The sequence below is a fragment of the Glycine soja genome, chromosome 15, assembly GCF_004193775.1.
Source record: "Glycine soja cultivar W05 chromosome 15, ASM419377v2, whole genome shotgun sequence".
Taxonomy (NCBI): domain Eukaryota; kingdom Viridiplantae; phylum Streptophyta; class Magnoliopsida; order Fabales; family Fabaceae; genus Glycine; species Glycine soja.
In genome coordinates this window covers 494,275-513,536 of record NC_041016.1, presented here as the reverse complement: position 1 = coordinate 513,536, position 19,262 = coordinate 494,275, and the positions used below count along the sequence as shown (strand labels likewise).

The window sequence follows — 19,262 nt, the reverse complement described above, 5'->3', positions numbered from 1 at the left end:
ACAAGCCAATATGTGCTTTGGCCGGGAGCTTTGTTCACAGTACAACCATCGAATACCGACTAAAATTAAGCTCAAATGTTTCAAGTAACAAGTAAGATGAAAAGATTATTCGAGTCTTAGCAGCACACTAAAATAAATTGGTGAATGGAAAACAACTAAAACAGATTTTCTGTTGGAAAATGAAAATAGATCGTGGAAATGTGCCAGTTAAGCAATTCTGTGAATCTGTTACAAATGTTACAACACTGTCCTTGTGTAAAATCAATGAACAAAAAAGTTCATACTGGCATAAAGAACAGAACACTGAGAACAGTATACATAGCTATGTCTGGCAAAATAATCAGCCACAAATTCCTCTCATACTGAATCAATCGGTCATCAATTCATCATTCCTCAAATGAAAGTTTATGTGCATCTCATATCATATATATCATAGCTGGGGCAAAAATACTTATCCCATACTACAGAACAATCCTGTCACCCCCAATCCTCTGCTGTTTGAATTACATTGCAGCAGAGCCAATGAACAAATGTTGTATACTAAATTTTAGCTCATGATTCCTGTGAAAAAGAAACCAAATCGTGGACTAAGACTTACTCTCAAGGCTATAGATATTGCCAACAACTCCTACTATGCTAACAGTCACAGCTAATACTAACATCAACCAAGATAAAATCCTTTCCCCATAGCTTAAATCCCCCTGATGACTTAATCTCAATGCAACAAGAGAAGGAAATATAAAACCCAATGAAACAGCCGTGGTTGCCCCGGTGAACTTAAAAGCTGTCCATATGCTTGGAATCATGGTAGAGCCAATATATATGAGGACCAACAGAACCACAGTCAACCCCAGAGATCTCTTCCTACTTTCTGATAGAGGTGGTGATCCTTCAAACACTAGTGCATCCACTGTTTGGCGTAGTGAGAAATGAATTACAGGGAAAACAAGTATCAAATGAAGAATGTAGCCAACCCGGACAATATAGTTCAAGGCTGAGCTAAACCGAATTCCAAGATCCTTATCAAAATTAGTCAGCACATCAGACTCAGTATCTTTCCCAAAGAGCAGGTAACCCGATATGGCAGTGGAAGAATAAACTAGGATGCACAAAATTGTGGTGTACCTTCCAACTCGGTTCATCTTCTGAGGAGACCGCTGTTCAAGCTCGTTATATATCGGCTGCAAATTAAAATGGCAAACATATGCATTAGTCATGATGGGAATCACGACAAGCAAATCCAAGATGGCAGTTTTAGAGCTAAAATCAGGAGCCATCCTGGGAGCATCAATCCGTCCTTCCACGAGCTTGATGAAAGCAACAGTAAAAGTGACAAGGACAAACAAGATAGCAAGAGCCACTGAGGCGGCCGAAGTCAAGCTCAACGAATCAATCTTGTCAAGTGAACAAAGGGGGGCAAGGAAAACCACCATGACAACAAAAATGACAAGCTTCCTCTGATCCCACACCCCGTTCCCCATTAACTGATCAAAAACCCCCAAATGGTGAACGGAACCAGACATAACATCCCCTATGATTATCAAGTAAACCACCAAAACACCAGCATTGTTGACAATAATACAAATTTCTGACAAAATCCTGGCAGGCCTTCCCATAGCATGTTGAACAACCTCCCCATAGGAGGATGCCTTACACAAAACAGAAAACCTCACCAACAATTCGACGCTAATTTCAGACAAAATTCCCATAATAATGATCAAAACAATCCCCAAAACCACTCCTAGAACTTTCATAGTGGCAGGGAGGGCCATAATCCCTGCCCCAATAACAGTGGTTGTTAAATTGAAAACAGCACCAGGTATCCCAGAACCGTGATTGGGCCCCATAACGACAAGGGGATAATTATCGATGTCGATTTCCAAATCGTCATCGTCGTCGTGATCGACCTTGGATCCCAAATACACCTCGGATTCGTCAAAAGTAGGCCTTTGTAAGGATTTTGAGGAATCATTTTGAGGCTGCAATTCTAGATACGAGCTAATGGGTAAGGAAGAATAATTGTTGGTATCCTTTCTGTGAGACATTTTTTGGGCAGATCAGAAAAAATGGTTGGTTGTTGGAAAGACGAATATGTAGATCTTGCGAAACAAAGAGAAAAAAAACTTACAGATTAGAAAGAGATAGATAGAGAAGACACGGTGATCGTTTCGCAGAGTGAAGCTAGATCTCTGGGTCAATGGATATTGATTTGGGATTGGATAATCTCTCTAATTCTCGTCACCAGCTTCTACCGAATAACATGAAAAACACAAAAGGTGCGGCAATTTTTTTGGGGAGGGAAACAAACCTCTTTGCACTAAGACTCCCACTTTCCTACGTGGACTTTTTCATTCTTACGTTACGTCTCCCTTCATTTTTAATTTCTTTTATTCTTTTTAAATTGTATCACACCGTATCCTTGAGTTAATTAGTAATAAATATAAAAATCGAATCTTCATTATTAAAAATAAAGTCATTTTATACTATTTCAAAATTATTGTAAAACTAATTAAACTATTTCAATATATATAATTTAAACATTTTTTAAATTTTATAGTCGTGTATTTTTAAAACTTGACAGATTCAAAGCTTTGTCCAAGGCCAATGATCTAGACCCAGCTGAGCGGATGGCAGATTCAGAGCTTTGTCCAAATCCAAGTTTATATCTGAGTGGGAGGCCCATACATTACAAATTCTTCTTCATCAACAAAGCCCTGTTGGAATTGGAATTTGGAATCAAGGTAAAGAACAAACAATAACAGAAACAGGACATATTCCTTTCCTTATCATAGAAAAACCAGCTCTAGAATCACATTGGTCATTGCTCATCTGGAGGTCAGATAACACTTAACATGACTGAATTTAACTCATGCGATGCAACCTATATATCGCTCTTTACTTAAATATAGCATTATCACCTCGTTTGTACTTCATTGTGCATGCACCATTACACACTAGTACAAGATTAGCTCTAAAACATACTAATTGAAAACAGCTTTACATATATGGCGTTTTTCATTCTTTCACTCTTTTAATATACTTCCATCTACCTGGAAATCTCAATTACATATGTCTTATTTATTGATGTTCTCTAGGGTCTTACAATACTCATCCTCATACCCGCGTTTAAAAATAATACTCGTATCCGAATATCTGATCTCATATTCGCACGGATAATAATTTTAATCTTCATCATTGTATTTGTTGGGTACCTATATACTTATACCTGTACATGCAACCTGCACTTTACTTATATATAAGGTTAATAATAATAAATTGATAAAAATAATTTAGTTAAAACAAGTAAATATAAAATTGATTCATTCAAACTCAAGTCATAAATAAACAAAACAACAAAGATAATCATCCAACATAGTAATTGTTAAAGTTGATATTCTAATTGCTTAACAAAAACTTTAATTAAAAGTTTAGTGTTTTTCACTCTCTTATAGTTATATTGTTAGAGATTAAAGACTTAGAGTATTGCCATAAAAATATAATTATTTTTAACAAAAAATTATATATATATATATATATGATATGTGTGAGGCGGGGCGGGTATTATAATACCCATATCCGCACTTATACCCGTGTAAATTTACAAGTGTATACTCATCCCATGTCCAACTCTAATATTGCAAGTAGTTACTTACTCGCAGATACACTTTGTCATCCCTACCTTTGTTTCTAAATATAATTTTTTTTAACTAATTCACGCCATTTAGGAAAGTTGGTTAATAATGGTTTAACAAAAACTTTAATTAAAGGTTTACTATTTTCACTCTCTGATAGTGATACTATTAGAAATTAAAGACTTAGAGTATTATTATAAAAATATAATTATTTTTAATAATAAAAATGATATATATGATATGTGTGAGACAAGACGGGTTAGCTACTATAATATACATACTACTGAACTAGCATTCATACCCTCATAAATTTGGAGGTATATACTCGTCCTATATCCAACCCCAATACTACAAGTAATTATTGGCCCTCCTTGTAGATATTTTTTTGGATACCCATAGGATCCCGGTACACTTGGCCATCCCTACCTTTGTCCCTAATTAATGTGTGTTATTCTTCTTATTCAATTCTTATAAGAGAAATAATGTATTTATCTTTTAAATATATAACATTTATTGTAGAGTAATAAAGGATATTTGGATAAAAAAAACATAATTAATGTAAAAGATAACTTGAAAAGAGTCTTATAAAAAAGACAAATAAAATTTTAAAAAATAAACTTATATTTAGGAATAGGGAAGTACTTAATTTTATTATCAACCGCTAATTATTTTTTATCCATTATCTTTTATTTTTATTTTGTAAAACATTATAATGTTTGTGATTTTTTTTACATTTTTCTATAATTTTCACAATAAATATTTTTTTAATTTTTTAACCAATGTGTTAAATACATTTGTTAGCCAAACCCTTCTTTATATTAATGTAATGCACAAATATTATTTTATTTTTTAATCACGAATTACTATATTTATTGTATTTAATTTTTCTATGATTATACGGAGCACCTGGGTATAAAGGTTGTAGGGACTTTCTTCTTGCACTAGCAAAAGTTCTTATGCACCTAATATTTTAAGTGGAGTGGTAAAACCTTTCACTTAAAATTTTAAAACCAGTCTCCCTCTCCTTATACCCAACTCATCGCGTGCCTGCATGCTGCTTCCATCTTCACTTTTCGTCCATTTGCACCGCGCCGTCAAGTCCCGTTGTTCATCCCTCCCTCTGCACCGTGCCGCCAGTTCCTGCCTCCGTTGTTGTCGTCACTGTGAATCCCTTTGTCTGAGATTATTTTCTCTGTTGATTGAAAATGAGAATCCATAGCATTGTAATGGATTGAAAATCCGTATAATGCATACAGATTGACAATTCGTATTAATGATACAGATTGACAATCTATATAATTATTTTTTTATTTTAATTTTGTTGTTTAATAATAAATTATTATTTGAATTTATTTATTTATTTAAATATAAATATAAAATTTTGTTGTTATTTGTATTATTTGATTTAAAAAAAATTAATTATTCATATTTGTTTATTTATGTTGTTTTTTAGTAATTAATTTATTTAATAAATAATTTATTTATGAATTTTATTTATTTAAAAATCAATTTATAAATTTTATTGTTATTTAATTATTTTTGAAAATAACATATTTAATTAATTTGTATATTTAAAATAGTTTTTTATAAAATTGTGAAATAACAAAAATTCCAATTTTTTTATAACTATATATTGTAGAATTTAGTTAAACAATATAAGATAATATTGTATAGGACAAATTTTTTTTATTGGTATACTCGCATCAATATTATTACACTAATAGTATTAAATATTTATATAAATAGTGTTTAGAAGTATAAAAATAAATAATTTCTTCATTTTTTTATAAATATTTAAAATTATTAAAATACTTATTTATAAAACAATGAAGCAGTCATTTGTTAGAAATAAAAAAAAAACAAAATTGTACTTAAATTTGGATGATTTATTTTAATTTACTAGAATTGGTGATGTCAAGTATAAAAATTTTAAAAAAGAATTTCTATATTAATTTATGAATATATAAAATATCAAAATAGTTATTTAAAAATAATTAAATATGTATTTATGAATTATTAAATAGTAATTTATAAAAAATTTGAAATTAAAAAAATTTGTAGTTTGATTTTCATGATATATTTTAGTTTGTTACATTAATGATTTAATTTTAATTTAAATGTTAGTCATTACCTTTGTTAAAATATACTACATTGTATAATACAATAGGGTTTTAGAAGATTTATTAGTGAATTTGTTATATAGTTTATGAAACTTAAATATTATTTGAAGGATGACATTAATTGTTATTATCGTTTATATTTTAGGAAGAGCCTTAGGGAGACAGATTAGTGGTGATGTAGGAGAATCCCCTCAGCGTCGAAGGTCGACGGTAGCTGCACATAGACAACTAGCAGCTACAGCTGTTGCTAAGGATGTTGAGCATGTGAATCATCCAGCTAACGAGGTTCATAAGCAGTCTCAGAGAAGCTGGTTATTAATGATGTAAGTACTGATACATAGGATTTTTTGGAGGGCCCAAAGATACATCAATGTTGACGGATTATGTTCATCACGTGACAACCAGAATTTAAGAAGGACAAATAATTAATTGTTAAATTATATAATATTTAAATTACTATTTATCATTTAACTTGATCTAATTAATTTTAATTTTTTTTAATGCTCATTTATATTTTCTTCTTTCTTTATGATTGCAAGTGAGAGTTACCATATTTTATGAGTCTTATTATTACTATTTGCTTTGCAAATGCATATATTCAGGTTAGAGATGAAATTTATGGACGATGATGGTGATATGGCCGAAATGTATCTTCCTGAGAAGAAAAGGTGAATGGAGTTGTCATTTTATGGAGAACAGTCTATGGTTGGATATAAATCAGTTGATGGTGCATCTATTTCTGCTCCGGTCTCTCCTGATTCTCGGAAGCTTGAAAAGAGCTACAGCATTGCTAGGAGTCGACACGAGAGCATGAGGAGTTCTTAAAGTACTAAGGAAAGAATAGAGGAGCTTGAGATGTTGCTGGAAGCATACTTTGTTGTCATTATCGGTAAACATAGTATTATCTACACTAACCCTTTTCTTTCTGGCTTCATAACAGTTTATCAACCACCGTTTCCTGCCTTTTGTTTCAGTTGAAAGAATACATTGATGACACAGAAGATTTCATCAACATTCAACTGGTTTGTTTTCTTTCCCCCAGGGTTCATATCAATTTTATTTATCCTAATTTTTGGTCATCTTTCTTATGTCTGATCATACATGCAAATTATTGCACATGTTCACCCAAACAACTCAGAATGGGCAGAGGTAGGAGTATTTCGAATTTTGTTGCTTTATGATAATAGGTGTATGGGACAACGACTTCTTATTCCCATGGTGAAACATAGAAGTTACATTTTACAATAAAGACCAATCTCCACTTCATTCTTTCACATTTCTTCTTCCATGTTCATGGTGATAATATTTTAGTTTTGGGCATAAAATTCTTTGGGAATGTGATTCCTGATAATATAATTATGTACCTTGAAACAAACTCCCCCTTAATATTACTGATTATCTGAAATTTTATAGGGCTCTAAAAGAACAAAAATGGTTACACAGTGTCTTCATTTGCATTATGTGATGATATGGATTGTTCATTGAACTTGTTTGACTGGCTGAACTATTTTAATTTAGAACAGCTGACCGAAATTTTTTGTCACAGGAAAATGTTCGAAATCAGCTTATCCAGTTTGAGCTTTTACTCAACCGCAACATTTGTGGTTGCCATCTTTGGAGTGGTAGCAGAAATATTAGGGATGAATTTTGAAATTCAATTATTTGATGTCCCATCTGCTAAACTACTCTCTTGTGGATCTTTTGCTACCTCATTTTATGAATTTCCATCGGGGACCTGTTTACTGTACCTGATATTCAATTACTTACAAGTTACAACCACGGAAAAAGAACAGCGATTGAATCTAACTTCAACTTGTCGTAAATTCATATAAAAAATTCCGAAAACCAAGTTGCGGAAACCGTATCACCTGTGATTCCCCATAATCAAGTAGTTACTACTACATAAATGACCCGATCAAGCCTAGATCCTAAATTACTTGCAACAAACCAAAATATTCCAATCATATCAAGCTACTGAGACCTAAATTTGTGGACACGGTCACTCCAAAGACATAAATACCACCAAAGCCAAAAATCTCGATACTTCAACATCTTAATTTGTAAATGTAAAAATGGCACAATGAAGAGTGTACAGGTAATTTGGTGTATTGCTTAAGAAACCTTGCCTCTACCATACAAAGCATTAAGTCCTTAACGGACACATTCTACTACAGTTGTTTAGCACTTCCAATGATGCTTGCTGTCCTAAAGCCTGAGGACCTACTGTCCCATGTTTGGGGGTGGAGGAGGAAGACGGACACCATGGCCCTGCATGGGTTGGGAAGGAAAACCTTGTGGAGGTGGCATTGATGGAGGTCTAGCACCCATGTTGAAACCCGATGTCCCACTTGCAACAGGGGGTGGGGGTGGAATAGATGGCATTCCACCAGAAGGTGCAGGTCTAGGACCGTTAGTTGCTGCCATAGGAGGAGGTGGCATAGATCCCGGCATTGGAGGTGGAGGAGCTCTAGGAGGATTTGCCATGGGTGCACCAGGAGGTAGCCCTTGTGGAGGAGGTGGAGGTGGTGGTAGTGGACCTTGGGGTGGTGGGGGCAAAGGCCTTGGTGGTACACCAGATGGTGCTGTGCCATTGGCAGTAGAGGCAGGCTGCGGTTTGTTCGCCTCTGGCGGCTTGGATTTAAAATACAATTGTAGCTGCAAACAAGTATCAATTCAAGTCATCCATCGCAGATGGTGGAAATTAAATATCAATAATGCAAACCACACAAACAGAAAGAATTAAGGCAAGAAAGCAGACAGGATATTGCCAACCTAGTTCTGCTGCTAAATGCTTGAATAATTGGTTTGCATTGATACATACAGGAGCAAACAATTAAAACGCGACAACTAATTTTCTAGACCAGACTCATTCATGTTTGGATGTCGGGGCCATGTGTATATGAGCATTAGTAGCTCAATTTAAGGTTAAAACAGGTTTTTAATCAAAAGCTTGAAGAAAGAGCCTCTTCTGAAAACTGAATAATCATTATTTCTTCACCACAAACATTTATCAAACATGCTGCAAGGCCATTCAGATGTTTGTATAAAATGCATATAACACGTAAACATTTGGATAGATCGAGTTTTCCATGACAAACTAAAAAGAGGAGTAAATGTAATAACCGTGAACATCTTGGAGTCAGGATCCCAGTGCGAGAAGAAATTTGGAGTGGACTTGTCAATCTCCGTGCTGGGCACCTGAAAATGTAGAGTAATGAGCAAAAACAGAGGCAAAAGCAAAGTGCAAAGAAAGTCCAAAAGTAAGAAAATACCTTGAAAGCAACGATTTCATATGGTTCAGCAGCAAACAAGAGGTACTGATACCTTTTATCAAAGGGTTGCACCCTCTGTTGTAACCATCCAAATACAAACAAAGAGAAATATTAAAACATGGCGATACTGAAAACAAGTTGAGAGAAAATTAAATCAATAAAATCAGAGAGTCCCACCTGTTCATAGGAGGACATAAACCGGTGCCTCGGCTTCATGAGGTCTTCAATCTCCGGATATTCAATCTACATCAAACAATACACAATTATAAAAAAAGTACATAAAATATGATTAAAGAAAAGTATGAAAATTGCGTGAAAAAGAACCTGGAATAGGAGAGATCTTTGTTTTGTCTCCGGGTCATACTGCTTGGTCACACGATACCCAGGGCGTCCAATCTTCACTGCAAACACATCAATTTATGTTTTTTTGTTTCATTTGTTTAGTTCATAAAACACGAAATTGAGTTAGTGAATAGAATGAAACCTGTTTTTCGAAGAGTGACTTTGCGCTTGTGGGGTTGGGGCTGGGCGGGGGCGTCCTTGGCCTCGCGAGCGGCACGTTTGGCCAAGTTGGTTTGGTGGCGCTTGCCCTGAGTGTGGGCCAAGTAGTTACCCTCGTTGTTGTGGAGAGTGAGACAGAGTTTGCATTCGTAGCTTCCGAGGTGGTTGCGCATGAAATAGGGATCCTTCGCCAAGTCTATGGTCTCCAGAGCCAGTCGCCGGAGACGCTCTCGCCGGTCTATGGCTTCGTTCTGCGCCGACGCCGCACCTCCGCTCCCTGGCTTCGATCCCCATTCTCGATCCATTTTCAGTTGAGTTACGTTACGATAACACAACACAAGACAGATTATATACTTCTTGTTGTGTTGGGCTCTCTTACCATAAAGCCCACAACCTTCCTTCACGCGTAGGTGTAGCCCACTACAGTTACAACCTTGGGACTTTCTTCCTGCAACAGCAAAAGTTCTTCTGCACCCAACACTTTTATGAAAATTCCCAAACTAACCTTGCTAACTTCTTCTTCTTCCTTTTCCTTCTTCACGCAGCATTCATTCTTTTCTTCGCATTCATTGTCGTGATAGCTCCTCCTTCTTTGTTGTGTCTGTTTTGGTTGAGGAAAATTGGTTATCTTGGTTCGTTGGCAAGTGGTAATTGGTGTGGTAGTACGACGGAGGTACATTTATTTTTGCTGTAACTTCAATCTAATTTTATATGAATCTACAATCTGTATAAAACTTATGTATTAATAATCCGTATAAAACTTTCAAATTTACAGTTTGTATGAATCATACAGATTGTTGTTAATTCGTATGAATCATACAGATTGTTAATCTGTATGAATCATACGAATTGTTAATCCATAAGTATTATACGGATTATTAATTTATATAACTTATACAAACTGTCAATCCATATAATTTAAATTTTTTATTAAAAAAAACTAAAATTTTAATTTTATTGTTTTTTTATATATTTAGTTATATTATTTATAATATGTTTAAATACCTATAATTTTATAATTTGTATCTTTTAATTTTTATAGTCTGAAAGTAATATTTTTTTTAAAAATAATTTACATTTTAAATTTATTTTAGTCATTTTTATTTTAAAAATAGTTTTTTTAGTCCTTATAATTTATATTTTAATTATCTTTTAATCCTTATAATTTAAAATAGATCTTTTTAATCCTATAATTTATATTTTGATTCACTTTAAAAAAATTCTTATCACGAGTCAACAAGTTATGGATTACTTTCTGCTTTAAATTAATTTTAGCTGCACTTTTGTTTTTGGGAAAAAAGAATCAATAAATTTTGGAAGTTAATGAAATACTACTAATAGTAATATGCTTTTGAAATAAAGAAATTCACGCGGCGGCAGACACTCTGATATCTGAAAGTAATATAGTTTGGTTTGGGTGGCCAAAACATTGTCATTTTCTGATGTCAATCCTTCTGAAATCAAAGAAATCAATTACTTGAAATCAAAGAAATTCAAATTAAGAGTTCTGTTTACGGGGTAAAGGGGAAAAAATAAGTGAAGAATGCTCTGTCCCTATTTAATCGATCCCTATACAAGGTACAAAATAAGTTATTTATTGAAATAAAATTATTTTCAGCCAGTATACTTTCTAGGGAGTAAAATCTTATAACTGCCTTGGTGCTTAAGAATGGATGTCTCGAAAGAGTTTCTTATCAATTATTGTTCATGCATGGTGTCAAAGGAGAAAGAAAGCTACACGACCCGAGATGTATACAAATCACACATATATTGTGCTCAACTAAATAGAAAATACTACCCATAAATTAGAGACCAATTCGATTGTCATGGCACACAAAATTAAAGTCGATACAAGTAATTTTGGACAGTGATCAGTATTTTCCCCACCTTTTCACTTTCTTTCTATATCTTATAAGTGTTTCAAGAAAAGTAGACTCCAATTCTGATATCAAAGGAAACATTTCTAAATGATTGATACGAAAGATAAATTCATACTCTTATATTATTTGTCTTTTACAAGTATGTAAGTTTTTTTGAAGAAAAATATTAATTATATAAATTATTAGAATAAATTATTTTTTAACAAAAACATATTTATTAAAGGAATTAGAATATAGTTATAAATATCACCAAGTATGTAGATTAATTGACATAAATATACCAAACACATAGATATAATAAGTGACTAGAGTTTGTATAATAAGTGACTAGAGTTTGTGTTTTTAGTATGCAACTATGTTAAATTTAAATACTAATAACAAAAACTTGTTACTCATAATTATCTTATCATATTCAAAATATGATTATCTTTTATGAAAAAATACTCGTGGTTTATAAAAGGAAAAATATAGTTGTGAATTGTTCAATTATTTACATGGGATACTAATATATCAAATTATTATTAAAAATTAATAGTCTTTTAATTTGTTAAAATAATAAATATATTTTTGGAGCGTAATACTTGGGACAAGTTTCAGAAGCAAGGGGAAATCAATAATTTATTTAAAAATAGAAAGAGTTGAAAAGTCATGGCAGACTTTGATTTATTTGTCTATTTGCAAAATTTCAATCAAAATGTTACTAATGAAAAACAGAAATTCTTTAGCACTCAAACCTATACCGTTGATTGAGATCTATCATATTTAATTCACAACCTTTTGTAGCAAAAGGATAATAGAATGCCTTGCTTTCAGTTTGAAAACTTTTATTCCCTAATCCCTACTTCTTTATCAAGTACATACGCCAAACGAGTTGTGGTCATCGAAATCGTCCTAGCCTTGATTGTCGGCATAACATGTCCACATGACATCAAATTCTTTGGTCTCACTCCTCAAAATCAAAGTCTGATGAGTTATTTATGACACTTCGACCTCATCTAGGAGGAAACAGTGAACATGGGTTACATGCTCCACATGCTCACATACTATTACCATATCTCAAGATTCAACAAATTACTACTTTTGTTTTTTACAAAAAGCATAGTCCATTTACTCAGTCTTTGAAATTTCTAATTATTTAAGTCACACATTCGTTTAAATTTTAGATTAATGTAATTGACGATTGTATTTTCGGAGATTTATTTGAAATCTTATTAATTTTAAGAAATAATATAACTATTATATACACTTATAAAATTATTTACCAACAACGAAGATTTTGACGTCATGAAGGAGAATCTTGAATCCATATGGTTTTGGGATGAGGTAATTCATTAAGCTTTCTTGATTTGGGATGGTAGTTTACTCTTTAGCATCTATTGTATATATAGATATGAATCGTGGATTGAAGTCATACAGCTTCCTTAAACTTAAACTGGGCTGATCGACATGGATTGGTTCTCATGGCTTTCAAAAAGTGGGCTTGAGCCATCCCTAGTGTACGAGTATGGCCTTACCTTTGCTCACAACGAGCTCGAAGAAGAAGACATGTTTTACTTCAACCACGAGTTTCTCCAAAGCATGGGCATCTCCATAGCAAAGCACAGACTAGAGATCCTCAAGCTTGCCAGAAAAGAGAAGGGAAAGAGCCCACGCGCGGTGGCAAGGCTCGCGGTGGCAATCAAGAGGACTAAGAACACCTTTGCCAGCTATGTAAGGACTTTGATGCACAAAGAAGAATCATCATCATCTAATTCAGCACTTGTTGTAGTGCCAGTGCCACCATCAAGGTCTAGTAGTAGTGGTTTGGGGAAAAGATGGAAGAGTGCTATGATGAAGAGGGGCAAAAAGCAAGAGACACTCTTTCTCACTAATGGAAGTTCCACGGTAGTTCCAGCTCAGCCTGGTTTTTCTAGTCCTGTGGTCTACCATTTCCAGAAGGATGAGAAGATGGGTGGAGATGATGATGATGGCTATTGGTCTGCCGCTGTTGAAGAGATCAAATGGGATACCATGTTTCAGGATCTAAAGCCAAACTGAAACTTTCTCTTTTCTTTGGGGGTTGACTTGACTCTATCCCTGATTTTAAACTAATGGGTGAGAGATTTGAGTGTTTTTCTTCTTCTTTCAGATACTGGTGGTGGGTAAGTTTAGCACCCTGTATGTTCTGTAGTATCGAGTTTGTACTATTATATGTTCTGTTCATGTCCTTTAGATTTGATAGGGGGAAAATTGCATCAGATTTCATGAGCAGAGAAATATCGAGGTAGATATTTAACTAGGCCGTTATATAGCAAGAAGTATATAATTTGAATTTTGAAGCATAAGCAGTTAGGCTTGAGTCTGCCTGACTTTACTTTAGCTACTGTATTGTGTTATGTCTAATGGTGATGATCATATTAACAATTTGATTCTATCTTGGCATTCTTGGGCCTAATCAATATTTTACTGCATTTAATAAATTAGAAGATCTTTGGAAACAGGATTCTGTTCTGAACCCTGAAACCATGTAGAAGAAGAAGGGGAGAGAGAAGAGATGGATCACGTAACGTGACCATGTATGTGATGTCAGTGACTGCAGAATCCAAGTTGGTGGCACTTAACTAGGGATTGGGATTGAGCGGGAGTGACCTCATTTTTGTTCGAGTTTATTATCAGTTTAGAATCTCCTTCTATGTAATGCTTTCATTTATTTTATTTCAACTTTTGATTAATCATAAGGAGTGCCTATACATGCAATCAAGAGTATGAGCAACAGAGATTCAGAAATTTAGAAATTACAATAACCAGGGAAATGAGATAAGGAAGACAACAACAGAGATTGGGGCTTAATAGTTCAGCTTTTACAAACTTTTAAGCTATTCAGAGAGGAGAGGAAAGCACCTTTACTACTGGCATTGTTAATTTTCAGTTCTTACACAATATGGCTCAATACAGCACCTACAAGACTTGTTTTATCGAGATAGTTTACTAGTGTCTTTTTTTTTAATAAGCATTTGAAAATCAGGAACTATAGAAAGTAGAAACCATAACATTATGGAAGTTTATTTTTATCCAATGATGAAATAATGAAATCACACGGAGTAGGCGAGTTAATGCACTAGACAGGAAGAAAGCACATAAATATTGTAAACTGCCTTTATTTATTTAGTTTTATTTTTGTTTGGCAATTTCTTATTTTATTTATATTTGCCTTTGAGGAAGATATCTTCAGCTAACCTGTTATGTTCCTAGTGTTCGAGGCGTAGGATAGGATTCCTCCAGAAAGAGAGATTAAGGAGAGGAAATTTCTGATTATATTTCTGCTTTCATATTCATTACAATGATTATCTATTTATAGGCTCCAAAATACTAATTATTTGTTCCTTCTACAGGTCTAGGAAGGAGCTAGCAATAACAGATTTTGAAAAATATCCTAACAGAAAGATATATTCCCAACAGGATATTCTAAGTGACCAATCCTATGGTGCCAGCTCAGAAACCCTGCTCCTAGTCTGTTATGAAATCTCTCCTTGGCCTTTCTTCCTTCTTTGGTTCTGGTTCTTGCTCTGTGTCCTGCTGTTTTCTGCTCTTATTACATAACCCCTCAACTGGGGCAGCGGTTTCCAACAATTTCTATTGACTTCTATATGTACACTTTGACAGGTTCAATTAGTTGAAGCATTGATCACTTTAAAGTTCATACCGAGCTACATCTACCTATGATGCGCTCAAAATTTTGAGATTGATGAAATTAGACTGCATGCGATGCAAAATTTTGTGCATTCTAATTTGCAGACAAGTACCTGAAAAAATAAGAAACTTCTAGTAAGTAAAAAAACTTGGGGAATAATGTAAAGCATTTTCAACTATAAATACAGCAGCATGGTATGAGTATGACATGCACAAACCACAATTTAAATTTTAGGAAATTCTTTAATCTATACCCAAAAACTCTTGATCGCAATTGTGAGAATCACGAAAGAACAATTCCCCAGAATTATTTCCTATAGCAATCAAATACAGGGAGCGCCTAAAGCTGAGTATTTTTCAGGAGTAACACATCAAAGCCATAAATAAGCTTAGGGTAGTTGCTATATGCTTGTTGAAGAGTGACTCCACAAAATTGATACAGCTTGTACCTTACAGATAATTTTTGCTCACTCTCAATTGTTTGAATATGAAGTCTCAGATAGACGAAATAAACCACCAGCATACAGCATTTGATATACTGGTCGTATTCTAAGGGACAAAATTATACTCAAGATGGTACCAAGTCCACAGACACCAGCCAAAACCAGAAAAGTGAGCCTGAAGCAATTTGCATCATAGCAGGTCGAGTCGAGTTTCCTTGCTTCTGTATCATCATACACTATTCCCCGCAAGGAAAACAGCGGAAATTAAGGGCACCAATAGCATCATGAAGCTAGTAATAACACCAAAATGCCTCAAACCAAAAAGCTCAGAGACAGTTGAAATCATTGTAGAATATTGAGCCCCGTAGCAGATCCCAAGCAAAGCCGTTGCAGCATAAAGAGTGCCATCGAGACATAATTATGTGTGTACTTGTCATCCAAAATGTTCGAGGTAGTAACCTCATGTATATATGCCCAAATCCCAGAACCAAGTAAAAGACACAACACAAGTTTACCACAAGACAATTCAAATTCACGATTCGGTTCATAAAGAAACTATTAGAAATGTATTTTTAGGTTTCATGTTGGGAAATGAATTTTACGTTTAAAATTAATTTTGAATACATTTTTAAAGTTGAAGAAGAATTTAAAATTAACTCTGGATTGAATCATTTTTAAGTAATTTTTACTTTAAATTAAAAGTTTTGTATTAAATTTTATTCTGTAGTTGATTTTATAACAAAAACATTCAAATATAAATTATATTATTTTAAAATCAATTTTATTTAAAATTATCAACATTTAAATAGAAGAGAATACCTTGTAAATGCTGAAGACTGACAGTGAGAGCAATATGGTTGTATCTTGTACACCCAAGGCAACTCCAATTAATTATTGAGAACTGTTACACCTGAAAGAAAAAAAGTGAACCAAAGATATTGGAGTGGAGATTTTCTCAGAGGAAATGCAGTGGATCACACTTTGGCTCTTCTTAAAAATGAATTTAAAATTGTAGATGGACTGCATATACTTGTTGTTGTAAGAGGCGACGAAGAAAATCAGGATGGTGGTATTTGAGGGTCGGGGAACGTTGAAGGCATTGCTCGTCCTTGGATTTGTTGTGTCTGCGTTGTTCAACTTCAGATTTGATGACAATGACAAGGACTTTGCTTGCATGCTAGAAGCCACAAGTGAGCCTCGATGAAATTAAGAATGCCAGAGATGGTAGGTTTGAAATGTGAAGGTTGAGTGAGCTGTGAACATGTGATGTCACAAGTGAATTCACTCACATCCAATATCAACATCAACTGTACCTAATAAGATCATTAGGACCTGAGATAAATGAATCCTACGTGGTAGTTTTTTTTTTAATTAACAGTCTTTTCATGTTTAGACGCATATTAATTATTAATTATAAGATCTAAAACCAAACTTTTTAAATGACTAGAATTAAATATGACCATATTTAGAAATATTTAAAATATGGGTAAATAGTTATTTTTGTTTTTAAATCTATAATTTTTTAATAAATTTGTTTCTGAAAGATGAAAATATAAAATTTAGTTTTACTAACATGTAAAAAATACAATAAATATATCTCACCGTTAACTTCCGTCCGTTACCGTTCATGAAATCGTCAAAGGACGAATTTGTCATTAAAATGATGGTTAACGTGATCATGCTAACTATATTGAACAAAAATGTTACTAAGATACTATTATTAGACGAAAATGTTAATATTTTTTCATTGGAAGAAAATGTCATTAATTTTTTTTTACCTAAATGTCAATACGTTCCATTAGACCAAAAATGTTAATAAGTTATTATTATTGTATGAAAAATGTCAATAATTTCTTATTGGACCTAAATATCAATATGTTTCTATTGAACTAATTTGTTAGACCATAATTTTATGATAAATTTTCGTTATTTTTTATCATTACAAACATAACATTACAATAATTACTAATATCGATTATCAACCATAATTTGTGTGTCACAGTAGAAATTATCCAAAATAAACATTGTATCGGTTTACCAAAATAAAATAATGTAACGATGTATTAATCATTACAAATTTTCCTAAGAAATAAATATATCTCATATTTCACTTCTTCGAATTTTGACTATTTTTATTAATGCTGACCGATGAAAGTTAACCGTCAAATATATTTATCACATTTTTTACACTTTTGAAAACTAAATTTTATATTTTCATCTTTTAGGACATATTCAAAAAGACAAAAATGATTATTTATCCATTCATATTCGCAGAGAGTGGGAAGACAAAAAGTCAAAAAAATATTATATAACAAATATGTCACAATTAGAGATGGTCACGCGGACAATCATTTTACTGATCAATTCATCTCTATGTATCACGTAAACTATTTTATTAACGGTAACGAACGGAATTTAACAAGCGGATATATTTGTTATACTTTATACCCTTTCGAAAACTAAATTTTATATTTTCATCTAAGGACGTATTTATCATAGAATCACATATTTATAAACAAAAGTGACTATTTATAATTAAAACATATTTCATTTTTGCATTTGCATATCAATGTAGGCATTATCATATTTCACAAAGCCTAATCTCTGAAAAACAATCTCTTACACACTTTTTTAAATATACTTTTCTTAATTAATTGAAATTTACTAAAAATTATAATTTTATAAGTTTCATGTTCTATTTAGTGAATATCTCATAATTTTATAATTTTTAATAAGATTTTATCATTAAAAGAGAATATACTAGAAAGAGTGTTTTCCTAATATTAAAAAAAATGTTTTAAAATGTGTTACTATCACTCGTAAACGTGGAATAGTTACTGTCTTTCCAGACATTATAGTATACTATTAGAATATCACTATCATTTACGAATCATATTCCGTGTATGAGAGGATACATACGAAATATTTTAACATTTATTGCCCCGCTAACAAAAATACACTTTCGTCTGCAATGGGAAATAACTATAAGAAGCTGTATTCTACCCAAAAAAAAAAACTATAATAAGCTGTATCACAAATGTGGTAGATATATATATCCTATAAATTGAGTGCAAATTAAATAAAATTGAATTTGATAAAAATAATTTAAATCAATTGTTTTTAATAAATTAATTTTAAATTATTCAACGTAATTGAGATATATATCTAAATTATCCATCGCAATAAATTAACATAAGAATGTGTATTTTCTTATTAAAAGTGTAAATTATTTTCTAATTCCAAAGCAAGCAAAGACTTAATCACTCATTTGCACTAGTTAGAGTGATTAAAGAAAATTGTATGATATTTAGGTTTAACATCGTCAACTAATTAAAAGTACGGTTTATTAACTGATTGATTTTAGATATGAAATCTAATTTTTAAAAGTTTAATGGTACACATGAATTAAATTTTCACAACACTTTTGTAATTGGTTTATTGATTCTAATTATACACATCTCTGTCATATCACTTAATTTTTTTTATTTTTGTTTTATATAACGAATTAATTGTTATAAATATTTATGTAAAAATATCATCATTCTTGTTAAAATTATAAGTTTTTTTACAAGTTAAATTTATTTGAGAGGACTTATAAAAATTTATGCATAAACTAATTCTAATTTATATGAAAAACTATTTTTTTTACAAGTGCTTATTGAACCTAAATTTAAAAGAAAATCCTTTACCGTTTGAAGATATACAAACACATACGTGAGAGGTTAAATGTTTAGGATTAGATAAA

The 19,262-nt window shown here is 32.5% G+C and overlaps 3 protein-coding genes and 1 long non-coding RNA gene across 5 annotated transcripts; 2 read left to right on the top strand and 2 right to left on the bottom strand.

Moving 5' to 3' along the window:
* Positions 1–172: 172 nt before the first annotated feature.
* LOC114386754 (amino acid transporter AVT6E-like) lies at positions 173–2,340 on the bottom strand. Of its 2 annotated transcripts, XM_028346795.1 has the most exons (2): positions 2,129–2,339; positions 173–2,034 (listed from the first exon to the last, which is right to left on the bottom strand). In XM_028346795.1, the coding sequence occupies exon 2, from the start codon at positions 1,845–1,847 to the stop codon at positions 588–590; it is 1,260 nt and encodes a 419-aa protein (XP_028202596.1). In that variant the 5' UTR covers positions 1,848–2,034; positions 2,129–2,339; the 3' UTR covers positions 173–587. The 2 variants fall into 2 exon arrangements, with proteins under 2 accessions (XP_028202596.1, XP_028202594.1); XM_028346793.1 differs by having other exon boundaries at positions 173–2,340.
* A 5,262-nt stretch (positions 2,341–7,602) lies between these two features.
* Positions 7,603–9,860, bottom strand: LOC114388382 (splicing factor 3A subunit 2-like). The gene is made up of 6 exons (XM_028348834.1): positions 9,509–9,860; positions 9,349–9,425; positions 9,202–9,267; positions 9,025–9,099; positions 8,876–8,950; positions 7,603–8,407 (listed from the first exon to the last, which is right to left on the bottom strand). Exons 1-6 carry the CDS (start codon positions 9,828–9,830, stop codon positions 7,973–7,975), a joined length of 1,050 nt encoding a protein of 349 aa, XP_028204635.1. The 5' UTR covers positions 9,831–9,860; the 3' UTR covers positions 7,603–7,972.
* Positions 9,861–12,325: 2,465 nt separating this feature from the next.
* LOC114386640 lies at positions 12,326–15,082 on the top strand. The gene is made up of 2 exons (XR_003661133.1): positions 12,326–12,728; positions 14,777–15,082. It is a non-coding gene; the product is annotated as an uncharacterized LOC114386640 (long non-coding RNA).
* LOC114386639 lies at positions 12,751–13,816 on the top strand. Its single transcript, XM_028346673.1, has one exon. The coding sequence runs from the start codon at positions 12,852–12,854 to the stop codon at positions 13,440–13,442; it is 591 nt and encodes a 196-aa protein (XP_028202474.1). The 5' UTR covers positions 12,751–12,851; the 3' UTR covers positions 13,443–13,816.
* Positions 15,083–19,262: the final 4,180 nt, after the last annotated feature.

Coding starts and splice junctions, on each gene's coding strand:
- LOC114386754 (XM_028346793.1), bottom strand. CDS start 2,045: ATGTCTCACAGAAAGGATACCAACAATTATTCTTCCTTACCCATTAGC.
- LOC114388382 (XM_028348834.1), bottom strand. CDS start 9,830: ATGGATCGAGAATGGGGATCGAAGCCAGGGAGCGGAGGTGCGGCGTCG. Junction 9,426..9,508: donor AGTCACTCTTCGAAAAACAG/GTTTCATTCTAT, acceptor ATGTGTTTGCAG/TGAAGATTGGACGCCCTGGG. Junction 8,951..9,024: donor ATGAAATCGTTGCTTTCAAG/GTATTTTCTTAC, acceptor CTACATTTTCAG/GTGCCCAGCACGGAGATTGA.
- LOC114386639 (XM_028346673.1), top strand. CDS start 12,852: ATGGATTGGTTCTCATGGCTTTCAAAAAGTGGGCTTGAGCCATCCCTA.